This window comes from Mastomys coucha, unplaced genomic scaffold (assembly GCF_008632895.1).
Source record: "Mastomys coucha isolate ucsf_1 unplaced genomic scaffold, UCSF_Mcou_1 pScaffold4, whole genome shotgun sequence".
NCBI lineage: Eukaryota > Metazoa > Chordata > Mammalia > Rodentia > Muridae > Mastomys > Mastomys coucha.
Window position 1 is genome coordinate 34,692,580 of NW_022196910.1, and position 26,612 is coordinate 34,719,191.

The 26,612-nt window shown below is 36.2% G+C and overlaps 1 protein-coding gene and 1 long non-coding RNA gene across 2 annotated transcripts in view; one reads left to right on the plus strand and one right to left on the minus strand.

Moving 5' to 3' along the window:
* Ptprq (protein tyrosine phosphatase receptor type Q) overlaps positions 1-26,612 on the minus strand; it is a 190,831-nt gene that overhangs the window by 28,004 nt on the left and 136,215 nt on the right. The window contains exons 31-35 of the mRNA XM_031349633.1: positions 23,384-23,542; positions 22,425-22,647; positions 19,280-19,353; positions 11,940-12,039; positions 9,289-9,417 (exon numbers count right to left, since the gene is read on the minus strand). Of these exons, the coding sequence (XP_031205493.1) occupies positions 9,289-9,417; positions 11,940-12,039; positions 19,280-19,353; positions 22,425-22,647; positions 23,384-23,542 (685 nt within the window). The remainder of the gene's footprint in view (positions 1-9,288; positions 9,418-11,939; positions 12,040-19,279; positions 19,354-22,424; positions 22,648-23,383; positions 23,543-26,612) is intronic.
* LOC116076057 overlaps positions 4,927-26,612 on the plus strand; it is a 53,404-nt gene continuing 31,718 nt past the window's right edge. Inside the window, exons 1-2 of the long non-coding RNA XR_004112794.1 lie at positions 4,927-5,195; positions 6,780-6,836. This is a non-coding gene — a long non-coding RNA (uncharacterized LOC116076057). The remainder of the gene's footprint in view (positions 5,196-6,779; positions 6,837-26,612) is intronic.

Sequence of the window (26,612 nt, forward strand, 5' to 3'; positions counted from 1 at the left end):
CTCCCATTGATGATCGACTTTGCAATCCTCTACTATACACATGCTGCCAGAACAATCAGTCCTACCATCTACACAATGGAGTACTACTCAGCCTTAAAAACAATGAATTTATGAAATTCTTAGGGAAATGGATAAATCTGGAGAATATCATCCTGAGTGAGGTAACCCAATCACAAAAGAATACACATGGAATGCACTCTTTGATAAGTGGCTATTAGCCCAGAAGTTCGGAATACAGGAAGAACAACCCACAAACCCCAAGAAATTCAAGAAGAAGGAAGACCAAAATGTGGAGACTTCATTCCTTCTTAAAAGGGGGAACAAAATACTCACAGAAGGGGTTGCAGACACTAACTATGGAGCAGAGACTGAAGGAAGGGCACTCCAGCCTGATATAGCTGTCTCCTGAGAGACTCTGACAGTACAGTTTTGGTACTTTTGACCATGAGTACGGATCCTCTTCACGAGCCGTTTCTTTGCTCCTTGCATTTTTTTTCTAAGCATGCTTTTGTAAAATTTTTTAAAATTGGATATTTTACTTATTTACATTTCAAATGTTGCCCCCTTTCCTTGTTTCCCCTCCAGAAACTCCCAATCCCGTCCCCTCTTTCCCTGCTTCTATGAGGATGTTCCCCCACCCAACCACCCACTCCTACCTCACTGCCCTAGCATTTCCCTACACTGGGGCATTGAGCCTTCACAGGACCAAGGGAGTCTCCTCCCACTGATGCTCAACAAAGCCATCCTCTGCAACATATGAGGCTGGAGCCACAGGTTGCTCCATGTGTACTCTTTGGTTGGTGGTTTAGTCCCTGGGAGCTCTGAGGGGTCTGGTTTGTTGATATTGTTCTTCCTATGGGGCTGCAAACCCCTCCAGCTCTTTCAGTCCTTTCTCTACCTCATCTACTGGTGATCTACTTGTTTCTAAATATCCTATTCAATAGTTAACTCCCAATAGACCTCAGTTAAGGGTACAGACTAGAAAATAGTGTCTTCTTTCTGTGCAATCTGATTTTTAAAGAACAAATAACCTTATATTGTGTGCTATAGCTATTTCAGTTCATGAACTAAACATGCATGCATTTATATTCATAAATACTTGACAGTTCAAGACTAACACTTAGCTTACTTTATAACCTTTAGAGCCTTATTTATAACAATAATGATAAACCCAATATTGGATATAAAAATTTGAGAGACTTCAGTCACACTCAAAGCAAGTTAGAAAGGCATTAGTTACTGTTGGATGTCACCAGAATGGAACAGATTTTCTCACTGAGTTTTTAGGAAAGTGAATTCTTAGGAGGCCATAAACCAACACTTGAAATAAGTGTAATTATTGTATTTACCAATAATAGATATAGTCAATTCTTAATAAAACCCCTATCTTTTTAGATTAGGTTTCCTAACATTAAAATCTAGCAACTGCCAGACTCATAGAAAGTTAGGAATAGAACAACAAAATTGTATTTGTCTTCTCAAGTGGAAAGAAAAGGAACTTCGCAGCTATGGTGCCATACACCTGCCACAGCTGAAGCAGGAGGATTGCTGATACCCTTCTATATCCCTACAAGTGAAGGAAGCTGGGAGGGGGTGGAAGATAGTAGGCTCTGGTTTGGCTTTAGTTTATTTTCTATCACTCACTTTATCTAACATCAATAAATGTTTCATACATAATCTTTTCTTTCACAATTATCTTCATGTACCATAAGAAACCAGGCTTCTATAATTCTAATTTTTGGGGGAGGTAACTTTTAGTCTAAAGTTATGCCACAATTATGTATAAATCAAAATTTTGAAATCTTCATATAAACAACTGAAGTAGAGAAGATAGTTTAGAATATGTAGCCCAGTTATCTCTTAAAAAAATCTGATTTCTCCCTCCTGGTTCTGTGTATTCTGTCCTCACAAATACTATTTCAGTCTTGGGTGCTCTATAGCTATATTTCTATTTTAGGTCCCATTTGTACCTAAGATAAAATTTTTCATTATTGTCAGGATCCTAAGTGTTTGTTTTTACTAGAAAAATATTATTTTGGAAAATGTATGGTTAGAAAAGAAGGAAGAGTGGTTGTAGAGTTCTCAAAAAGCTCAGATTATGTGTTTTCTTTTTATTTTATGTAATTATTATTTTATATATATACATATGTAAAATAAGTCAAGAATGCATAAATTCCAACAATATTAATTCAGAAGTAACACTTTCAAATACAGTGATCTCAGGGCACATCGGCACTCAAGAAGAAAATTTCTTTTGATTGCAAATTTTAAAACTTTAAAATATTGAACTCATTTTTACATTGGGACAGTACTCATATTCACTTCTGGTAGTGAAGGTTACTGCCAAATTATATTCAGTTGCTTAGCTGATAAATCAGGTTTGGAATTGGCCTGATTTTTGTAAGATTACAGGCTATTTTTTCAATATAAAGGGTCAAATACTTTTGTTACATAAATCTTTTCATTACATGAATTCTATCTGTCTTAAATCCGATGTCTTTTGGTAGAAAGAGTATTATTTCACAGCTGAGTTCGTTTCTTGAAAGTCTATCAAAAACTTAAATTCTACTCAGATTACTCTATGGACCCAGAGAGGAAGCATTTATTTATGTTGGCAGTGGTGATGAAAGACCGTATTGCCAGGGATTCAGCTTTCCCTTAAGGCCAATTAGTTGAAATCTACAGGGCATCAAAATATAGTCTTCATATAGACAATGGGGGCAGAGAAACAGCTCAGGTCAGCATTACCAGTGGCACAGGACAAATTGAGAAACTTCTGAGTATGGTTAAAAATTTTTTAAAACATAATAAATTATTGCTTTGACATAATATAATGATTGTACAATAGCACATACCCTAGCTATTCAAATAATTAATATGAATAACCTCTCCAGGAAAATATATAAATTACATTTTCTAATATTTGGGAAATGCCAAGTCCTTATGAAATGTCTAAGTTTTTTTTTTAAATAATTTTCTACTTTATGTATATAACCATTTCTAGTTAATCCCAGGGTTTTATCTGCCTCTTGGACTAAATTCTGTCACTTTTCCAAAGTATCATCAGTCATACTTTTAGATATTACTTAATTTCTACCTATGCTAATCTGTTTTGGGCTTTAAAACAGTGTTTCAGTGTTCTTCCAAATCCCTTTCCACCCTTTTGTCTAATCAACCAGTAATTGTTCTGTGGGCTTCAAAGTAATTAAAAATATTCTAGGCATTGGCTGTTGTTCTAGCATCACATAGAAGGGAATCACGCCTCAAGCAGGGATCAATCAATGCCAAGTTGCTATCCCCTGGTTAGGCTTATAGAGGAGAGAAGAAGACTATAGTCACAGAGCTGTTAGCCAGAGAAGCTGAAACTCCTTGTGTGGCAGGCATCACATTTTCCTTGTTACAAGGCCTCTCCACATTAGAGCATTTGAAAACAAATTCTTGACAGATGTTTTATTTCCCTAACTATAGGCACAGATTATTTATCTCAAGAGCAACTAGACAGAAGGAGAGGGTAGCAGGAACTGTGGACAGCTGTGTGAAGAGGTGGGTGAGTGCCCTCCGTGCAGATGTAAGAGAGGAGGTAGGAGGCCTCACAGGCTGTACAGGAAATCGTCCAGCCTGAAGGTTGCAAGTGAGCAATGGAAGTGCCCTGTGATACCTTAGGAAGCACCGTAGAGATCATGTGTAGAGCAAATCTGCTAGCGTCATATATGGATGGGAAGTAGTTGTGTGAAAACTAATTCACCAAAAATCTGAAGCTCAGCTCTTTCAAGGGTAGGCCACAGTCTTCTTCAATTCTGGGGAAATCTTTGAGGTACTAATTGCATGAAGGGGAAACTGCAATAAAATTACTCTGTTTTAAGGTGATGACAACCAATACACCACAAATCTACAGTTCCCAAAGGTCAACTTTTAGTTTTGTTTGTTTTTTGTTTGTTTGTTTGTTTTTTTGAGACAGGGGTTCTCTGTATAGCCCTGGCTGTCCTGGAATTCACTTTGAATGTAAATCAGGCTTGGCCTCGAACTCGGAAATCCACCTGCCTCTCCAAAGGTCAACTTTTAATGCTGGTTGGAAATGGATATTTTATGTGTGGTCATTGAAATCATTGGCCTAAAAGCATCTTACAGTACAGACAGTATACCATTAGGGCAAGTGTCTGAAAATAGAATATTTCATAAAATTTCTAATTCTATCCATGTTAACTTGCTCCTTAAAGCTAAAATAAAACAAGGTTAGTTATGATTCTAAAACTTCACAAGTGCCTAGAGTTGAAAAGGCCCACCCCCTTCTGCCTTAGTCGTAGTGTGTATTGTATATTGTCAAGTAGAGTTATAGGCATCCTGGACTCACACTGCTTTATGATTGGCAATCAAATGCCTTGTATCCTCTGATTCCATCTAAACTCTTCACTTCTAGGCATTTATTATATCTAGACCTCTATGGGCTATCTCTGCTATTATTAATAATATTATTAATAACTTCATGCTGATATACTTACTTGTACCAGGACATGAAAGGAATTACTGAGAAATAGGGAAGTTCTTAGAAGTGAGTGTGGTTGGTTATCTACTGGTCAGGACAGAAATTAAAGAAATTAAAATTAAAACTGTCGTCAGAGAACAGAGGATAGAAAAAAGCCATTATCTTGGTCCTCAGAGATTGACACCTCCACTGGGAGATGTCTCCATCATCAGATGGAAAGTTCTACTCATGTCATAGAGATATGAGAATACAATAAGGAACCATGAAGAAATCTAATTGTAAAACCAATTTACCATCAAAACTATCCCAAGTTAAGAACACAACACATTCTCATGACATGCACATTGTAAGCCAATGTGCATTTGGATAAGAGTTCTAGCATAGCAACAGCATGCAGTCTTAGAACACAACAAAAGAGGAAAATCTTTTCTTTTTGGCCTTAGATGGAATAGCATATTAAGCAACAAAATGCTCAATATAATTTTTAAAAAAAAATTACAGCACACCACCTGGCAAAATTAAATTAATCACAGCAGAACTCTGCATTACCACACAACTTACTGGATGACAAAAATCTCCTTGCGTCTAAAGAAAAATGAAGAGCATCTGGAAGTAAAGATCCATTAGTCACTTGAGCACATTATCACATTATTTTATTTGCTACTATGGAAACACTGGCATTGGCTATTTTACATTTCATCCTAGTTGCAAGGTATTGTATTATGGACTCAGATATGTTTGCCACTGTTTAGGAAGAGATCTTAAATTTAGAAGCAAAATAAAGTGAATGATGAGAGTTAAACAATGGTGTTAATTTACAAGGAAACTCTTTTGCATTTTGTGTCAATTACGGTTAGTTTTTATTCGGAAACAGTGTCTCACCATGTAGCTCTGGCTCACCTGGAATGTACTACTTAAACCAGATTAGCTTCTGATTCTGAAATCTGTCTGTCCTTGCCTTTCTGGTCTGGTCCTAGGATTAAAGTCTTGCACCATAACACCCAACAGATACTTAATTCAGAATAAAAACTGCACTTCTTCAGTTTTCTAGTTTTGGCAAGTTTTCCTCACACTAAATGTTTGTAATAAAAACAATAACTATTATGTTATTAGCTTCTATGTATGAATATAGAGTAGAATATTATCTAATTTCACAAATATAAATACAGCAACAATACTAAGTGTACTTGATATATAGCTTATAAAACATATTCATAAAATTACATTTATTAAATTAAATTAATTTTCCAGCAATGGCATTAAGTCTATAGTTTCAAATACATAGATAAGCCCTATTTGATCAGCTATTTGTTCAAAACTCTTTTCTTTTCTCCCTCTCTCCTTCCCTCACTCTCCTCCCCCTCCCTCTCCACTTTCTTGCCGTTCTTTATAGAGACAAGATCTCAGTGAGTAAGCTGAACAAGCTGGCCTTGAATTCTGACTAAGGATACAAAAACATTTCTTTAATCACATCACATATCATATCACATAGAATCAATAAGTACTAATTCATAGTTTTTACTTTCTTTAAGAAAAAATAACCCAGTAATGTGGAAGAATGGATCCTCAAACTCTTTGTGAAACAGGGTGGAAAAAATTAAATAATGAATATTTATACAACAAGAAGGGTTTTAAGACATATGTACAGAGTAAAATGTATAAATGTTAAATAATTTCATAATATAAAGCTGCAAGTCTTCTGCATGAGGCAGTACTAAGCCCCTTGACATGGGTTTTGTCAACCCACGTAACTCTTAAAATGAATACTTGTCTTTATTTACTAGAGAGCCTCTAATGCTTTCTCTTTTGAATAAGTAAAGTGACAGAGCACTGAAGAGAGTTGTAAGCTCACTTTAACGTGACAGACATTTTGGCATTTTGGGAAGATGCACCCATGACCTGGGTAGGAAACACATATGAAGTAGGTAAATTTCTAGGAAACTGATTTTTTTCTATAGATAGTAACACTTGGGACAAGGTAACCAGAAACTTAGGGAGAAAACCCAATCTCATTGACTTTTTATTTCCAGAATTAAACTTTCATTTCTAACTTGGAATGTTTTAGATTGTGAAATACATCAAAGACTATGAAGGTTTTTAGCGTCTCACTGATGACTGGCCCCATTCAAATGTGTCTAGTGCACTAATAATTTTCAGTTATTCTTCTACCCTTGATTCATGTATTAGTGACTTTACTAACAGAAAACAATTTTAATGATTTTCCTGAATCAAATCCAGCAAATCAGATATGTTATGCACTGTTGGTGTCTATAATTCTTGTTTTGTGTTGCTTCAGGATGGATGGGGATCAACTCCAGGAGTGGATAAAAGATTATCGAAGAAGTGGAAGAAGGTAACTCCAGAAGTTAAGCTGGCTCCCGAGGGAAGATTTTATGATGTAAACTCTAGAGTTTACACACAAATGGGAAAGTAAAAAGAATGGAAATTAATATTTTAAATTTCATTATTATTAGAACAATAATTTTCTGTGATATAGAAATAAAATATATCTAAAATATCATTTTGTTCTCACAGGTGTTAATGACTAATGTGATAAATAGGTAAAACAGCATGAAGCAGGAAAATCAATAAAGAGCCATAGTCAAAGATGGCCACCCTTGAATTATAAATACGCATTAATAAAGATCTGGTAGAGAGACTTGGCCCCAATTTCTATGACTCAAAACCTCTCTGGAGCTGCTAAGACAGTCATCACCAGAATAAAAAATCAAAAGGAAAACCATAGATTTCTGGGTATGTTGAATGTAAAGAAGTTGAGAGTGGTTCTAGTCTGAAAGCACACCTTTTAGGAAAGCAACATCAGGCCGGGCGGTGGTGGCGCACACCTTTAATCCCAGCATTTGGGAGGCAGAGGCAGGTGGATTTCTGAGTTCGAGACCAGCCTGGTCTACAGAGTGAGTTCCAGGACAGCCAGGGCTATATAGAGAAATCCTGTCTCGAAAAAACAAAACAAAAAAAAAAAAAGAGGAAATCAACATCACCACAGAGGCTCGCAGTCAGTAAAGTGACCTCAAAAATGTTTTCTCTGGGACTAACATTCTTTTTTTTTCTGATTTACTGTATTAACTTCTGACAATCTACTTACTGAGGATTTTCAAGGGTTCAGTAAAGATGCTTCAAAACAAAACATAAAAGAAAATCGTTGTGAATGTTCTGTAATTCCCACAAGGAAGGCAGAAGAAGGCCACTACATTTTTCCAGCAGCTCAAATTTATGTCAGTGAGATATTTGTTATTCCCTTTCATAAACATTCAGAAAGAGTATGGCTGCCTTGTCCCTGTAGAAGAGACACAGGAATTGAGAAAAGAATGCAGAACGGAAGAGCCATCCACTGAAGTTCAGGTGGTCCACAGAGGAAGAGAAGACATTTCTTTCTTCCTTCCTTCCTTTCTTTCTTTCTTTCTTTCTTTTTCCCTTTCTTTTTTAAAGATTTATTTATTTTATTTATATGACTATACTGTAGATGTGTTCAGACACACCAGAAGAAGGCATCAGATACCATTACAGATGGTTATGAGCCATCATGTGGTTGCTAGGAACTGAACTCAGAACCTTTGGAAGAGCAGTCAGTGCTCTTAACCAAGGAGCCATCTCTGGAGCATGAGCCCTCGAGGACCGGGGGTGAACTGAGATGCTGTAGTGCTCTCATGATAGGGTTTACTGTGGAGGCTGTGCTGGGAATCTATTGTTCTCTTACATATAGTATTGCTTATATAAAACAAACAAAAAACCCAACTGTCTTCTAGGTATTATAAAATTCTACATGCAAGCTTGGTAAGTTTCATCCTTTAGATGAATGAAAGAAGATTGCGTTCGAATGTAAACAACCATCAATATCTAAAAGTTAAGAAGTTATCTCACAAAGCAAACATCCTTACAATGTAGTGATACTGAAAAATTTTCAATTGCTAGGGTTTTGGAGAACTCCCTAGGCAGCACAACTTCTAAACAGAAAAACAATAAGGCTTACAAAAGCAGACCTATTAAATAGGTCTTTAAATACCAACTTTGATAGGTAGTAACCACAAATTATTTTTGATGTTCAATATTTTAATGCCATCTTGTAAAAATTAATTGCAACTTTTAAACTGTCAACAGGATTTTGCCAGAGTCTTGCAACAACAACATGACAGCTTTTATTAAGAATTTGGGGAATTTTATTAGACAAGGTTTTAGAATATGCTAATACTGTGAATGGTGTACATGCTTTTTAAAATGTGTAGACTTATTATTGTTTAAAAAGCACTTAAAAAGTTAAGTACATCATATGATGATGTCACTCACTCAGCACACACATTGATACTTCTCTTTCTAAAGGCAATATTCTGTTATTTTGCATAGTTGCTAAAGTCTAAATAGGTTTAGAAATATAAATCCCATCTAGTTTTGATATTTATGTAATTTTATGCTGAGGAACTGCGAACAGCACTCTTACCAATGATAAAAACAACTTCAAACTTTTAGAAGTACAATTAAATTAGACTTCCTATAACTATTTGTGGACATTTTTAGAAAAAAAAATGTTGGAAAATATATTCTAAAGAAGTCTTGTTTGAGTATCATAGTCCAAGCCCGGTTCATACTGAACCCAAAATGTTGGGAAGATTAAGTGAGTCTGTGCGAGCACCGAGAAGTGTGGAGAAGACTGAAGTTACCCTTTGAAAGAAGATCTCTGTGACCTGTGTAAACTGGAGCCCCGCAAACACTTCCAACAAGCATAGGTCAGAAGAGGGTCATGGCTCCAAGCCCTCTGAACCTCTGCTGGCCCAGAGGAGTGTGCTCACCGCGTTAATCTCTCGTCCTTCAGTTCCAAGTCTGCCACCGTGATGAGCTGATCCAGCTTGAATTTAGTGTCAATAATCTCTGCGTCCCGAGGAGAGTACGTACCACCTTCCTTCTGCTTCTGTCTAATTCTGAAACCAGGAGAGTACAGTCAGTGCAGGCACTAGCACGAAAGCACGGCAGACAGGGTTGATGGTTTTTGTTCTTTTGTTTCTTATAGTAAAGCCATTCAGACACATATTTCTTCCATTGGATGTGACCTGTCCCTCCTCCCTTTAGCTGCTCCCTCATTTAATCACACAAGGAAAAGGAAATGGAGATAGCTGAGGAAAATAAAAATCAATGCGCCATTGTTTCTTATAATGGAACACTTTACGTATATCAAATATGGAAATTGGTTTTTAAATTGTCTCATTTAATTTTTGTGGAAGTAGGAGGTATAAAATACTATCTCTATTTTATGATCAGAAAACTCAGGGTTTGGTTCAAAATTGGTTAATTAAACTCTGAAAACCTAACAAAAAAAATTTTTTTTGAGACAGCTTTTTATAGTTCTGGCTGGCTCCAGAATGATGGGATTAAAGGAATGAGCTACTATACCAGGCCCAATGACTTTTTAATTTAAGGTCCCTATCTACTCACTTCTCCAAGGTGTAGTATGACATATAACAAGGCACTATTTTGGATCTGCATCAATCGTTAATATTTTATGTGTTATCTAAGATGAACATTGATGTCTAGGATGATTTTTGAGAACATAAAATATGATGCAATCCTCAAAATTACTACACAGCTGAATATGTCCAAAATGTTTAAAACACACAGAAAAGTATTGAAGCTAAACTCACAAGGTAGTCCTTGAGTCGTTGATAAAGTATTTTAAAGGATTACAGCTATTACCATTCATAAGGCAAGCCCACTTTGACTCAGGTGCTCTGCAGCCAGTTGGGGAAAGAGCAAATGTAGATATATGGACTGAACCAAAGCAGGGTGTCAGAAATCATAAGGCTTGGTATTCACCCGAGAACAGATTCCCTTTGGCTGACAAAAGATACTGGGAGGTTGTGTTAAATAAGGAGAGGCCTTCCATTCCATACAAGAGCTCTCCAGAAAATGGGAGGTCAAATGCACTCTTAGAGTAAACAAATGATTTGAATACTGAGCATGAGCATTTCTTACTGCTAAGGCCCATATATCATACAATATTCTTTCTGCATTTTCATGTTGGCAGAGGCCACTGCTTCACACTGAGGTCATTCTGATTATGTACCAAAATGCTTACTACAATGTAAGTTCTTTTTAATTGTCTAGAATAATGACTTTCTCTTGCTATCTACTGTCAGAATCTGAAAACATCTTCACAAGGAAGATGTCTTCTAAGAGAGACTTTCAGATCATACACTCAAAGGCTGACCTAAGAGACTCAAGATAAAAAGGATGGTGCATGGTGTCTAAACTACCCCCTTAAAGCTATTTAGAAAACTAGTAGGAAATACATATATATGTATATATATACACACATATATCAATTTATAGTAAGTCTGAGTAGGTTTACTTTGTTGTCTCTAAACTACAAACCCACCTTCATTTATCTTCTGTGATAACTGAATAGGCCTCGATTTCATTTCTTCTTTGTCACCTACCAGAATGTTAAGCTTTTCTATATGAGCACTATAGTAAAGTGATATCAGACAGCTGCTGTCTTTCTGGTACTTAGTGTTTTGTTTCATTCTATCTATCTATCTATCTATCTATCTATCTATCTATCTATCTATCTATCTATCTATCTATCCATCCACACATCCATCCACCCACCCACCCACCCACCCACCTATCTACCTATCTATCTAGAGGCAGGGTCCCACGTTATAACCCTGGCTGAACTGTAACTGACTGTTGATCAGGTAGGCCTCAAACTCAGAGAGATCCACCTGCTTCTCCCTCCCAAGTGCTCAGATTAAAGGTGTACACCCACATATGTGACTAGTACTGACACTCTGATATTACATGTGGGATCCCCAGCAACGTGCCTAAGGAGATTTTACTGCCTCTCTCTGCCCATCTCCTTAGCCAAAAATTGCACAAAACCCCAGTCTGCCTAAACCATTCTGTGTAAAGGAGACATATCTACAAGTAATTGTTACCGCCCACCTTCCAATAAGAATGCGTAACTGCTGCAAACAGTTGCTTTCTCTCTGACATGCCCCTTCTGACACTGAGCAGTTGTACATGCTGGTAATAGCCATTCCGTGACAACGCTGGGAGATTTCCTTGGCTATTAGTTCCCTTACTGTCCCCTCTCCCTAGTCTAATGGGACTGAGTACTTAGTTGCACCCTTGCCTCTGATCCCTTTAAGTTCTCCCTTATTCCTGTTCTCCTCAACATTTATATCAAAATTTCCTATCAAAACACCAGAATTTACTTCTTTAAGGTTAGATTAGTTCAACTTAGAATGTATATATACTTTATATGTATATAAAGTATATATACTTTAAAACACCACAGTATGTATTCCAGGTCGGTAGGAGTGTTTTACAAATTGAAGAAAAAGCAAACATAAGTGTTTTCCATTAGTGTAATTGCTATGTTGCTGTTTCTTGATTGGTCTATGATAGATATAAGACCCACAGAGCATTCTGGGACACACCTTACCTTGCAAATGCAAAAATAGCTGTTCCAAGGAGAATTATTGAGAGGATACACAAAGTGACTGACAGTATGATCTCCACAGTTCTTTCTGAAAGTCCTTCACCTGAGAAAGATCCAAACATGATCACTAGCACAGCCCTGGACTTACAACTTGAGTCTCAAACCACATAGACTATTTCTTGGCATATCACCTAAGAGTACCAGCAAAACAAATTAAATTTGTCTCCACCTTATCCTCCTTCTCTTCCTCTTCCTCCTTCCCTTCCTTTTCTTCCTTTTAATTTGGAGGTTCAGTCCTTAATTTTTTCCCTATATAAACTTCATACCTCTGTGAGCTCATTCAGCCTCATCATTTAAATTTTCATTTATATGATAATAACTTGTTTTTTTAGTAATGAACTTCAGCCTTCTCTATGTAATTACCTACAAGATACTTTTATTTGGAATTATGGGTATAATTTAAAATGTATATGTCTAAAATATGATATTTTCCCTTTTCTACTGATTCTGACTCACATTTGTGGAAAACTCCATTACTCTAGTTGTGCTGTTCAAACAGAAAACTTAGAGTCATATTTTGAATCTCTTTTTGCTAGTTTACTTCCCATTGATACTATCCTTAATATATAATATATTACACATAAACATAGATCATGTATATGTATAAAAACAGTTGGTTTTTACTAAGTGAAACCACAATCTCTTATAGATGTGATCATTTTAGTATGAGACAAGAACAAAATGTTTAAAGAACAGAATAAGTTCTAAGTATTATTGGAATGGAATGACAGGCATTGTAAGCAGCCTGATATGGACACTGGGTACCTAACTCTCCTCCTCTGTAGTGTAGCAGGCACTTTTTAAACCATTGAACCGTTTCTATGGCCCCTGGTCATCTCATTTCTTGCAAGGGATTACTCAACCATCTCTGAATGAATTGTTATAAAGTAAACACTTTCGTCTCTCTTACTCATATGGAAAAGTTCACATTCATATACATTATTTGGGGAAATTTTTACTCATGTGACTATAAATCGTTTCAGTTCTATTTCTGAAATATAGGCAAAGATTAAAGCTTTATCTTTTTCTGCTAGATTGGTGATTATAAAATATTATCAGGTTTCTGCAGCTATTGATCTACATGGAATAGCTGAGTGAATACTGAGTTTTAAATAGTCCTCAGAGTTTCACAGTCTTTAGTATAACCATCTCTATTTAAAGGATACATGAGGACCACATATCTCATTAGACATTAAGTACACCTTCTTATTTACTAAAATACCAGTGCTTTGTTTTATAGTTTTAACACAATACATGTAATATTCTTGCCAAAGGAAGCCAGGGATATTTTTGATCAGGTGATGGTGAGACATAGCATTAGTACTCAGTTTTCCTAGACCACAAAGTGAAATTTCAGACTAGATTACCATTTCAAAGCACTGACCCAAGTGAGGAAATGACATATAATATATTAATAAACAGCATGTAATCCTGTGAGCACACGTATTGCAAAAGTACCCTCAGGAGGGGACACAATGTACTGTGATTGTCGGGTATGCTTTCTGATTCACTGCTACGCATGAGTGAGATCATTTCTCCAAATTCTGTCATACAAAATGGGATTCTTTTACATGACTTTCCTCAAAATACTCACAGGCCACTTCTTCACTAGACTTACTGTTTGCTAATTACATTGTCTTGTTTATATCGTATATTCCAGCACTGTAATTTAGAAAAGTATAATAAAAAGCACTAATCTTTTCCCATTACCTCTGACTGGAATTATTATCACTTAAATTCAGAACAGGATTCTACATTTTAAAAGGAGAACTTTGAGTTAAATAAGAGATATTAATCTCACTCTGCAAAGTTCTTCTCCTCATTCAGGTCCCCTCATTCTATCTAAGCTCTTAGAGCTAATATATGTCTTTTTTTCTTATTAAACTACTAGTCTTTTGTGATATTAAAAACAATATGAGAAATTAACTGAAAGTTAAGTTTTATTACATTATCATTTTTAAAGGATCTTGGGTGTGTGTGTGTGTGTGTGTGTGTGTGTGTGTGTGTTTGTGTGTGTGTTTAGACATGAGTGTATGAAGGCAAGCTAATGGAAGTAGAAGAAGAATTTCTGGGATTTGGCCCTTTCCTTTGAGTGTGAGTTGTGGATCACATTCAGGCAGCCAGACTGTGACAGTAAGCTATTATACTCAGATTTATCTTGCCAACATTAATTTTAACATTTTAGAAATATAGTTCCCTAAAAGGAACACATAATAGGGATTTGAGATGATGCTTTCAGTAATTAGCATGATTCCGTATTCTCCATTATGAACACACACATATGTATATATGCCATGTACATTACTGTGGCATTATTGTAAAGCTCAGAATAGGTCCTGTTCTATTGGTCAGTCATTTCATTTAAAAATAAGCATGCCTTGTAATGATCTATAAGAACATTTTCTTCCAGTCAGGCTGACAGGGTTTTGAAAGGAGATAAACAGTGCTTACTAGAGTATAAGAAACTGGGGGGTGGGGGTTACTTGTTGTTAAAAAAAATTAAAAGCCGTTGTCAAAGCTTTTTTCAAAACCAGCAAAACAAAACATACCTCGACAATGTGCTTATTAATGAACAGTTGACCTTAAAACTCAATACAAGATGGGAAGAAGAGAGAAAAGCTAGAAATAACTTTAAACATTCAGAAGAGAAAGCGGCTCAGGGCTGCAAGCAGCGGCATCTGGCCCCAGTGAAATTGGAAGCAGCTTCAGAACACAGGGATTTTTTTCTGATGGTGTAGTACAGTGATTAACCAGACACCAGGCAGAGTCACACTGCCTGGATCTGAAAGCTGATCCTGCCACTCCTTTGCTGGGTAAAATCCACTGCCCCAGGTATCTTGCTTATGGCTTAGTATCACCTATAGCAATGCATGCTACAGAGTGGACACAGGGTTTTATTTCTAAAGCTACTTCCCAGTTTTGAATTTGTGTGGCAGTGGCAGGTGTCTTTGTTTATAATCATTTCATATTTGTACACCCGTTCCCTAATCTGAACTAAACTCCCGGTTGATTTATAAAGTACATATTAGTACTGTCATTGTAGAAATAGGATTTTTAGAAATTAAATGTTAGGCATTTTCACAGCTATCTTGAGGTTATCTAAATTCAGCACACACTAAAAGCATCTTAAATATTTCTGTCTGATGGCACAGTTTGTGAGGTTTACCCTATATTAATACTGTCTTACTAAGTAGATAAATGTCCTGTTTGCTTCTCTACTACCTTGGAAGATGTGATCAGTGATGCAGATGTCATAGTAACACATATTCTCTTTCCCTCTCCCTGTCCCTGTCCCTGCTCCCTCCTCTTTCTCTTACACACACACACACACACACACACACACACACACACTCACACACTCCTCCATCCCTTTCCTTTCTCTTTCTCAGCCTGATTACACCGTGTACATTCTTTGCACAATAATTAAATGAGAAGCATTATGACAAAAGAAAACCATCAGTGACTGCTTTTGTTGTGCAGCTGGGCATCTTATCTTACACTGCTTTAACTAGATCCCTGAAAGGTACAGACAAGGGTGTCTGGTTTTCAAGTTAGAGATACATTCTGCAATTAAACCTTCCCCACAACATATAGTCTACAAGCAGTGTCCACGAACTCAAGTGCCTTAGGAAGGCTTAAAAAGCTGAAGAAAGCTCATGTACACCATGCGAATGAGAGAGAGGGCCTAGTGTTCAATCTAAAGGAAAAACAAAGTCAAATAACTGTAATTAAAGTCATATACATCATTTCCCATTTACTAGTACAGGCCATAAAGATCCTCCTCAATGTAAGCTTTTCACTACACTTTAACCACTTCTAGTTAGTTGGTACAAGATGAATTTTATCTTGGTCCTTTAAATCCTATATGCTAATCCATGAAGGGTCTGACTACCACCAGCATGATCTAGCAAATCACAGCCTTAGTAAATCAAATACTGAAATTTTAGTTCAGTGCTGGTTGCCAATGGTATGCAAATACTACTGAATGAATAGTTATCTGGCCATGATTGGATAACCTTGATGGGACTATGCTCCATTCCACTGAAGTCTAGGATTGCATTCATGCATATGCCTTCAGTAGGCTTTTCAACAGGGTTAGGTTCCACTAGTATGCTGTAATGATGCCATCTGTCTTGATGCATGGCACCACTGAGACAGACAATGACTCAGCCTCCCTTTGTCATCATCTGGTTACACAAAGGTATTATTCTAAGTACATGTTTCCTTGCTTGTCCCTGTTGCACAGTGATGCATTCCATCTGTGGGCCTCTTCTCATTACTAAGACAATCAATATTATTTCCTTTTTGAATTTTTCTACATTATCTTCTTTGCAGTGCTCTTTTGCCAAGAGTATTTTTTTTTTTTAATTCCATGGCCTCTGCTAATGTCCTACTCTTTAATCTGTCCCTGTTTTAATAGGTATTTAAACATTACAGGGTAAAAGCCAATTATAAAATCACTATATATCAGGAGGGAGTCCCTAAATGATTAGTCTAAGAGAGAGAGACCCCAAAGGCTGTCTTTACATCACTGATATAGGAATATTACACTGAACTCTGAGAAATTAGTTAATAGGAACATGGGACCCTCCTTGGTTATGAGCAGTCCCATTGGCTCTCTGTTTACTATGTCCAGCCTATGTCTTCTGGTCTTTTTTGATGTGGCCTTTATGGCAGCCAGACCTTCATCTTTCATTCCACACCATAAACATATGGTGGGCCTCCTTCATCTAGAGGGCTTGTAGGCATCAGTGTCTGGAGGAATTGGTGGTAGCTGTCATGTCTCCACTAGACAAAAAAAAAATCAGTATATGTTTCTGAAATTGGTGCTTCTAGGTCCCTTCCTTGGTTGTAAGTAAAGGAAATAAAGAGAAAGCCACTTTTGAGAAGTATCTTGAGACCATGTTCTAGACGATGCTCACTCTGGAAAACTGTGCGTAGCCATGTCATCGGACTGTGTGCTTCCAGATTGTTGGCTTCTTAGGGCAGTTCTCATCTGTGTCATCCTGATGTTGTAACTTTATCCCTCACTCAAATGGCTGAGCCTGGTCTTCCATTGATAATCTACACAAATCTATATGTTTAATAACAGGCAAAGTACATGACACCCAGACAGCAAACATTTATCCTCTGAGCACTTCTCTTCTGAAGAACCTTGAGTTCTGCCTCTTGTCTGCCTTTTATCTTCCATCAGAGAATATACCAGAACAAGTATTATTTAGCTGCGGGAATTGCCGACAAATTCTGATTATGTTGCTGACCACAGAACACATATTCTGGTATCCTATCAGCAATTAAATGAGGAAATGTTTCACATAATTTCAAAATATTTCACTTGTGAGTCAAATCAGCCTGCTTTCTCATTATTACATTTATTGGGTAAATTAGCCAAGACAATGCTTTTACAGTTAAACACTTTAACCTAAGATATTTGTTATTCAAACAAACCTGTATGCAGCATATCTCTTGATTTCATTCTTAAGTATGCATGTTTTGTTCTACATAGATATGACAGAGGTTGGTTCTTTAGCTAGCTAACACTTCTACAATCTGATGAGACCCTCTGAAAGTGATGGGACAATTCACTGTTCTGTTCCTACAGTTCTCACTGAACTATGCTGTAGCTCATGATGTACTGATGGATCATCAAGAAGAGCACCATCCATAAACTTTATACATGTTCAAATAAGATTCCAGAGATGTATTCACCTGACTGTTTTGTTAGGTAGCTTAGAGGTTTTAGAGCCCTGACACAACTAAATTTTAAAATAATCTGTCATCCTTTGAGTGAAATTCTAGGGAGTTGATAAAGTAAAAATCCTTTTGAAGTTTTTGATTATAACTCATCAAAAAAAGCTATTATAACTCACCAATAGAAGCTATCATTGCAGACAACAAAAGTTTGGTTTTGAGAACCCCCATAATGGTTCACAACCATCTGTAAGTCTAGTTCCATGGAATCTGATACCCTTTTCTGACCTCCAAGGGCACCAGACATGCATATGATGTGAACACACAAACACACACACACACACACACACACACACACACCCCTCCCCCCCAAAAACCACTCATATCCATAAAAGAAATAAATCAAAAACTTTAAAAGCCATTAAACATTGAATAATATAAGCATTAAAAATTTTGAATCTTTACATATTATTTTATTAAGAATTTCAAAACTACTTTAAAATAATATATTCTTAAATTTTGAACAAGAATTAAATTATCCCAAGTCACAGAGCTAAGATTTAAATCCAGGTATTAAACCTTCATTTGTAGCACAATAGTTATAAAACCCTGGGTTAAAATGCTGGCATCCTGTCCAAACACTTAATGATTTAAACAGTGTGGGTCTCGGTTCCCTCATTTGTAAGTTGGAGTAAAAATTAACACTCAACCCAGGGTCTCTCACTCCTGGAATGATTAACATTGTGTCAACTGATATTATGAGGATGTGATTGAAAAGCTGAATAGAGTAGAAGAAAGGAAAGGAAAAGAAAGGAAAGGAAAAGAAAAGAAAGGGGAAAAAGAGAAAAGAAAAGTTGTAGTTTTGAGAAATTTTCTAGGGAAAAATTATCAGATGATTTCTTTATCATGAGGACCTTATATTTATTATATATATTAATTATATTATATTATATTATACTATATATTTAAAGCACCAAATACCTTTTTATTTAGAATATCATCAAAGAACCAACACTTTAACCAAGTTTATAGCCAGATGTGAATAGTGGAAGAAAGTCTTTTCAAAGAATATTGCAAACATCATTTTCCTTTAAAAAGTTGGTTAACTTTAAAAAAGACTCACACAAAAGACTATCAATCCATGGCTTCATGTATTAACTGAACACTTCATAACTGCTACCATCAAACACACGGAGATCATACATAAAGGCTGGAGAGACAGTTTGGTGGCTAAAGTGTCTGACTTGCATGCACCAGATTTTGGATCCCCAGAGTTCATGTTAAAAGCTTAGCCATTATGATGGTAGCCTGGAATCCCAATGCAAGATCTGTGGAGCAAAGTGGACAGCTTCAACAGGCAAAATCTGCCGGCTCTGAACTCAGCAAGAGACCCTACCACAATCAATAGTGTGGACAGTGATGGAGAGAGACACTCCAGCCTCCACATGCACCTGGACACAAATGCATCCTCACCTGTATAACTATGCACCTCACCCAGGGAAACATGCATATACACATGCACAGATGCTGCACGCACACTCACACAGACAAGAAAGATAGAAATTATAAATAAATTATCTATGAAATCTTACCTAAAGTTTTAATTGGATCAGAGTACTCAGAGTCCGTAAATTGTCCCATGACATTTGTGGCTCTAAATTTAAACCTATAAAAAAATAAAGATTCATTCTAAGGTATTTTGTAGGCAACAGTGAGCAGTATTGCTTCCTGATTTCTTTATAAACATGTTGCTGCTTGTGTATAGAAAGGTTACTGATTTTGGGGTGCTGATTTTTGTACCCTGATAATTTGATGATTTTTTTCACACACAATTTTTATTGGATATTTTATTTATTTACATTTTGAATGTTATCCCCTTTCTTGGTTTGCCCTCTCTAATCCTCCTATCCTATTCCCCTCCCACCCTCCTCTTCTATGAGGGTGCTTCCCTATCTACACACACACTCCTGCCTCAGCTTCCTAGCATTTCCCTACACTGGGACATTGAGCCTGATGATGGTTTTGAAGCTGTTTATCAATTTTAGGAGTTTTCTGATGGTGCATTAAAGGATATAATCATATAATGTAAAAATTAGGATATTTTGACTTTTTTCCTTTCTTATTTGTATCCCTTTATCTCATTCACTGTTCACTGTCCTGCTCCAGGTCACCTCCTTCCAGCATCCTTCCCCCATCTCCTGACCCTTCTATTGCTCTATGAATAGCTATGGAGAGAGTGGACAACCTGTCATGTTACTAATATTAGTGGAAATGCATTGAAGTTTTATTTTATTTTTGATGATATTGACTATGGTCTCCCTATATATTTCTTTTATTACATTGACATATGTCTCTTGTATATCTACTTTCACCAGGGTTTTATCATTTGTAGATGCTTGATTTTGTCAAAGGACTTTTTATGTAACCAAGGAAGTAACAATGTGGCTTCTGTTCTTGAGTCTATTTGTGTGAAAAGCTACATTTATTGTTTTACATATGTTGAACTATCCCTATATCTTTGAGATGAAGCCTATTTGATCAGGGGGAATAATTTTTTGATGTTTTCTTGAACTTTTTTCAAAAGTATTTTCTTGAGAACATCTATGTCAATATTTTTCAAGAAATTGGTCTATAATTATAAAAGAAAAACAATTTTCATGGCCTATTATCTTTTTCCAAATATTTTATCAAGTAGTTATTAAAAAGCAATAGTTTATTCAAGAAAAATAAAATTACAAGACAAGAATTTAGGACTAACTTACTATGAGGAAAAATCTATAATCTATATTAAGTGAATAATTATCTTGCTCTTTGGCTCATTGAATTTGATAGGACAATGAGTATGATTTTGACTAAAATCATGAATTAGCAGTATTTGAAAAACATTAACCAGATAGTTTCATTCATAGATTTATTTAGATAAAGTCATTTGTTATTAGCCATTTGTGGATTCTGTAACTAATTTAAAGCATAGTAGCATCTGTAGCTTATTTTTAGAAATTTTACAGAATCAAATGACAGATTATATAAAGTTGTCTTGTTCGCATATACACAAATTACAAACACATTCTAATTTTCATTATATACTGTTATACATACTGATTTTTAAAGTTAAGAAGAGAAAAAGTACAGAAGATAATCCTTGAACACACCTGAAATAACCAAACTTAAACTAAAACACCAAAGCCATTCAAATATGTACAACAAATAAATTTCAGTGTATGATGTACTGTCTGATATTATTAAGCTCTTATAATCACATATATTATGAGAAGAATCTGCAAGAGAAACAATCAATAAGAGTAAATGAAGGAAAGGCCATCCAGAGACTGCCCCACCTGTGAATCTATTCCATATGCAGCCACCAAACCCAGACACTATCATAGATGCCAAGAAGTGCTTGATGACAGGAGCCTTATATAGCTGTCTCGTGAGAGGCTCTGCCAGATTCCTGACATATAGAGAGGTGGATGCTCTCATCCAACCATTGAATTGAACATGGGGGTAGTCCCCAATGGAGGAGCTAGAGAAAGTACTGAAGGAGCTGAAGGGGTTTGCAACATAGGAAAAACAACAATATCAACCATCCAGATCTCCCAGATCTTCCAGGACTAAACCACCAAAGAGTACACATGGAGGGACCCATGGCTCCAGCTGCATATGTAGCAGAGGATGGCCTTGTCTGGCATCAAAAGGAGGGAAAGCCCTTGGTCCTGTGAAGACTTGATGCCCAAGTGTAGGGCATGAGTGCCAGGGCAGTGAGGCAGGAGTGGGCATGTAGATAGGGGAGCACCCTCGTGGAGGCAGGAGGAATGGTGCTTGGGATAGGGGACTCTTGGAGAGGAAATCCCAGGAAGGGGAATAAATTTCAAATGTAAATAAACAAAATAACCAATTAAAAAATTTAAAAAACAGTAAATATAAAATTTTATCATCATAAAAATTGTTATATTTAGTTCAAATAATAACCCAAATTTAAACTCATTACCTTGAAAGTAAATGATAAGACATTATTTTTCAATTGCACAATTTCTCTAAATCATATAATCATACCTCATTCTACAAAATTCATAAGGAATTTAATAACATTTTTAACTAGAATGCTGAAAGGTGAGCACCTGCATTTTTAAAATATTTTGAAGAATTAAGGTTAAGACAATTCTCTTCTAAATTGTAGCTTTATTTTATGACATTATATCAACAATTAAATAGAAAACAAATAACAATGTGTTCAATAAAATTTAATAAAGCACTAATTCAGATGCTTGATGGGATAAAAGACAGAACTACTGCTATGAGCATCTTAAAAGGAAACAGTAATTAACTGATAGATGACGAAACTGTTTCTGAAAGCCTGTATATCATCGACTATAGTAAAAAAGAAAAAGCAAAATACTGAGTTCCAACATGTCAACCAAAATGTTCATTAGAGAAATAACTAAGTTCTCATACCTTTTAACTTCTCCAGTGCCATACCTTTCATATTGTCTTTAAACAACTTATCATATCAACTCACACTTTCTTTCAAGACTGTATGCCTTTCCCATAATACTGTATGTCTGTAACAATGAATGGTGCTCTGTCTATCTCTTCATTTCCAATGTTTAAACAACCAGGCCCTCTATCCATAGGAGATAGCATTTGCTCACCAGAAAGATGGAAGGGTAGATGGATGGATAGGTGGCATATCCTAACAAACTTGTACTGTAGTGAATGGTTGACATAAAACATACTTACAAATACTGCTTTTTGGGTTTCAGAGGTCCATTGCAAATTTTCTCCTCATTTCCAGGGATCATGCAGGCATTATCAGCACCGATCACATAGATTTCTTCATTACCACTGAACTTCGTCTTTCCCTCTATACAAGGGGGATTAGGGAATCCTTCATTGGTAAAATATGGCCTTGCTTTGTTAAAATATGCATCATACCACTTTGTCACATTTCCATCTTGTTGAGCTAGTAGAGCGAGAAATGAACACCTATCACAAACCGCAGCACAAGCATCTTCACATCAGTATAGCACTTTGTGATTCCATCATGAACTCTAGCTGCATCAAGAGTCATGCTATGAACTACCAGGACAATTCAGCATATGAACCTGGACACAGGACTCTGAAATACTGTTGTGGGAGCTGATTTATTAGATAGACCAGCAGTTCTTAACTTTTGGGTTGTGACTCCTTTTGCAGGGGTCATATATCAAATAGCCTCCATTTCAGATGTTTATATTACCTTTCATAATAGTAGAAAAATCACTTTTATGAAGGAAGTAGCAACAAAATAATTCTATGATTGGGGGGAGGCCCACCACAACAGGGGGAACTGTATTAAAAGTGCACAACATTTGGAAGATTGAGAACCACTGAGGTAAACAAAAATTATCCTTCAGCCAGATGTCACTAATGTTCATATTTGCAAAGAAGATATCAAGGCTCTCTTCCCAAAATCAAGTCAATCCAACCAGTATATACAATAAACAGATCATATCTTGATTAGGCCTTTCCTAACATGAATATAATAATTTGGACATAAGTTATTACTATAATTACTGATAATATTAATATTCTTTGGGTAATCTTAAATTGTCTTAAAACCATGCATCAACTTTACTTGCTAATTTTGAGTAAAACTTTCTTAGCATTCAGCAATTCACATTTCACGATCTTCTGGTGTAGAGCAAAATCTGAGGTACCTCCTGTCTCTGCCACAAGGACTTGCACATTTCTGATTGGCCCGTGGTCATCATTGTAGTAGCATATTGGCATTCTGATTGTAATGGTTGTTGACGTCACAAGCAGTTTTCCTGTGGCATCATGAATAGGAATTGGCTTGGTCTTTGGTCGTGCTGGAGCTAGAAACAGTAGATATGAGTATATGATTTTTTTTCCTGAGCAGAAAACTTGAAGTTCAGAATCATATTTCATGTAGGTAACAGATAAAGTGATGGCACGTGTAACTATCAAACCAGTTGTGTTTGGGTACACCAGACATATAATATTTATGTAATAATTATTTATCTCATGAAGGTATAATTATGTATTTGAGACTTGTCTGGGATATTGAATCCCAGGTACAACTTTTACACATGTAACTCTTCTTCATGTGTTAAAAATACTCAATTTATTGCTCTTGCAAATAATTTTCAAAAATATTTACATCTCACTAACATTTTTCAAAGACTTATTTATTAACATCTTTTATGTATATTAGGGCTCTGTCTTCATGCCCATCGAAAGAAGGAATCAGATCTCATTACAGATGTTTGTGAGCCACCATGTGGGTGCTAGGAATTGAACTCAAGACCCTAGAAGATCAACCAAGTACTCTTAACTGCTAAGCCATTTCTCCAGCCCACTAAAATTTTTTTGTTTATGTTATTTTATTAGCTGTTTTATTAACTACTTTTCTCATCATAGCAGCAGCATGCTCATTGTTCTTCTGTGTCAACCACCTGGGTAATAGTCTCCCTTTTGTTAATGTTCACATTATAAGGTAGAGTTTCACAGATCCATATATAACAGAGTTCTTACTGTTGACTCTCCTAATATTGATACACCCTGCATTAGAATTACCCTGCTTATTGGTTTCTTGTGTGAGTCTTCCCCAGACAGAGGTACAGTGCTAACTCATGCTTCTGAATGACTATGGTATGTATTACAGCTACATAATATTACTTTAGCTACCTGTCCAAACATAAGAACTTATGTTCCTTATAGTTTTCAGCATTTTCTGTAGTAATTAACCTCAGTTAACTTTGTTTGTTTGCCTTTTAATTTCCATAGAAGAGATTCTAAGCTGTACAATTAGGAAGTGGGCATTCTATGTGTGCATGGAAGTCATGTATATGTAACACGTGTGTGTTGGCACACACGTGTGCAGGTGTGTATGTATGAGTGTATGTATTCATGAGGCAGCCTGAATTTGATGTTGCATGTCCTCCTTAAATATTCTTAACTTTATTTCACTCAAAACAGAAAGAATCCAGCAAATCTAGTTAGCCAACTTGTCCCAGAGTTGATAGATAACAGCCAGCTTCTATATCTGCTTGAGTTTTACATGAGAACTGGGAGCTTGACCTCTGGTCATCACATTTCTGTGGCAAAGAATTTACCCAACAATCTATCCCTCTAGTCCAGGAGATATACATTTTAAACATTAGTAGATATTTTTAGAATAATTTTTAAGATAGCATAATCCTTCACATTTTTGCCATAAGCAAATACAAAGCATCCTCTAGCCAGTACTTTTAGGACTTCTTCTGGCTTCATTTCTTCTTATAGCTGTTTATATGTTCACATGTATATATACATGCACATACATATTTCTCATTTGAAAGTTTCTTATCCAAACTTCAATCTTACTTTAATCTTAAAAAACAAAGAATCCTCCAACAGTGCCACAAAATTTGCAATATTGTTTCCTTTTAATAAGAGGAGAAATAGGGCAACAGAAGTAAAAGATGAGTATCCAGGTTTGAACCAAACCCTTTTGACTTGAGTCTGATGTACTCCTCAGATCCAAGAGCAAGCCTTATAGTTGTTGATACCTCACTTCTGCATTCTGACAAGTAAAAGTTGGGCTGAGATTTGATATGTATAAGGTTATTTGAGAGTAAAATCTGTGTCGAATGAAGAAGCAAAGAGCAGGAGTACAAGGCAAGACCCTTTGGATGTAAAGGCCACTAAGAGTCTCCAAGAACAAAGCTTGGTAAACCCATTATTGGGTGCCACAATCTAACTATATACCAACTGTCAGATGAAAAGTCAGCGAGCCTGCTTCTCATTCAATAGACCATGTAGCTAAGAGTACATATGTAGCAGTAAAGAGAAGTTATCTCTCTGGGGCTCTACCACAACTTCCATGCTCTCTCTGCGATAGGAAGAGTGGAGGTCATAAGCATTTTGGCTTGGAGATGGGTGAAGCATGTGAAATGAGAAATTTTGGTAAAGTATAAAGATACTGTGCATATTATACTTGAATATATGCATGTCTGTACCAAGTAAAGGGAAATAAATTCAGATGGTAAGTTTCCATCTCTCTTTTGTGTATTCTGAAGTTATTTTGTGAAAATTACAGTTGAAACAATGTATGTGTTTGTATATTCCAAGATATAGAATTACTAATTTAAAGTATTAATGTTTAATATTGATAGAGAAGGGACTGCCTCCTTCATGAAGGCTAGAACATGAGTATGAGAAATGGCTTTTACTTCTACTTTTAGAATTGGCCTTTGTTAGGAGCAGGAAAGCCCTTTCTATGCAGCTGCTGAAAGATAGACTGTACAGATGGGAGTGTGGATCCATGACGGGAATGATAGCTGTCCAGGTGGGAGTGTGGATGCGTGATGAAAATATGAGAGTTGCCAAGCTGTGGTTCTTATTTCATCTATGAGACTGGAGGTGAGAGCAAGGAACACAAGAAAGAAATATGGAGATGGGTGGGAAATGGTTACCTGTGACCTGCTAGAGGTGAGTTTGTGGGAGGGAAGAGGAATCATTTAGGGGTGGTGATTAACTCCTCATTTACTTGATGTTTAAAGACATGGATCAAAATCAAAGTGTATTTGCCAAAAAAATTAAAGTATATATGTGTATGTGCTTGCTTGTGCATATGTGCACCACATGCATGTAGGGACCTGCAGAATCAGAAAAGGAGTGTGGGGATCTAGAACTGGAGTGCACAGGTCATTGTCCACCTCTAACAGGTGCTGAGAACTGAGCCCAGGATCTTTGAAAGAACTGGTGCTTTTAACCACTGAGGTGCACTTCCCAGGAATTTATTGAAGAAACTAAATAATGTGTATAAATAAGAATCTACCTATTTTGATTAGTCACTAATAAAGAGGTAAAATGTAAAACTGCCTCTGACAATGATGATTTCATATTCTTTTTTTTTCTGTTTTTTTTTTTTTTTTTTTTTTT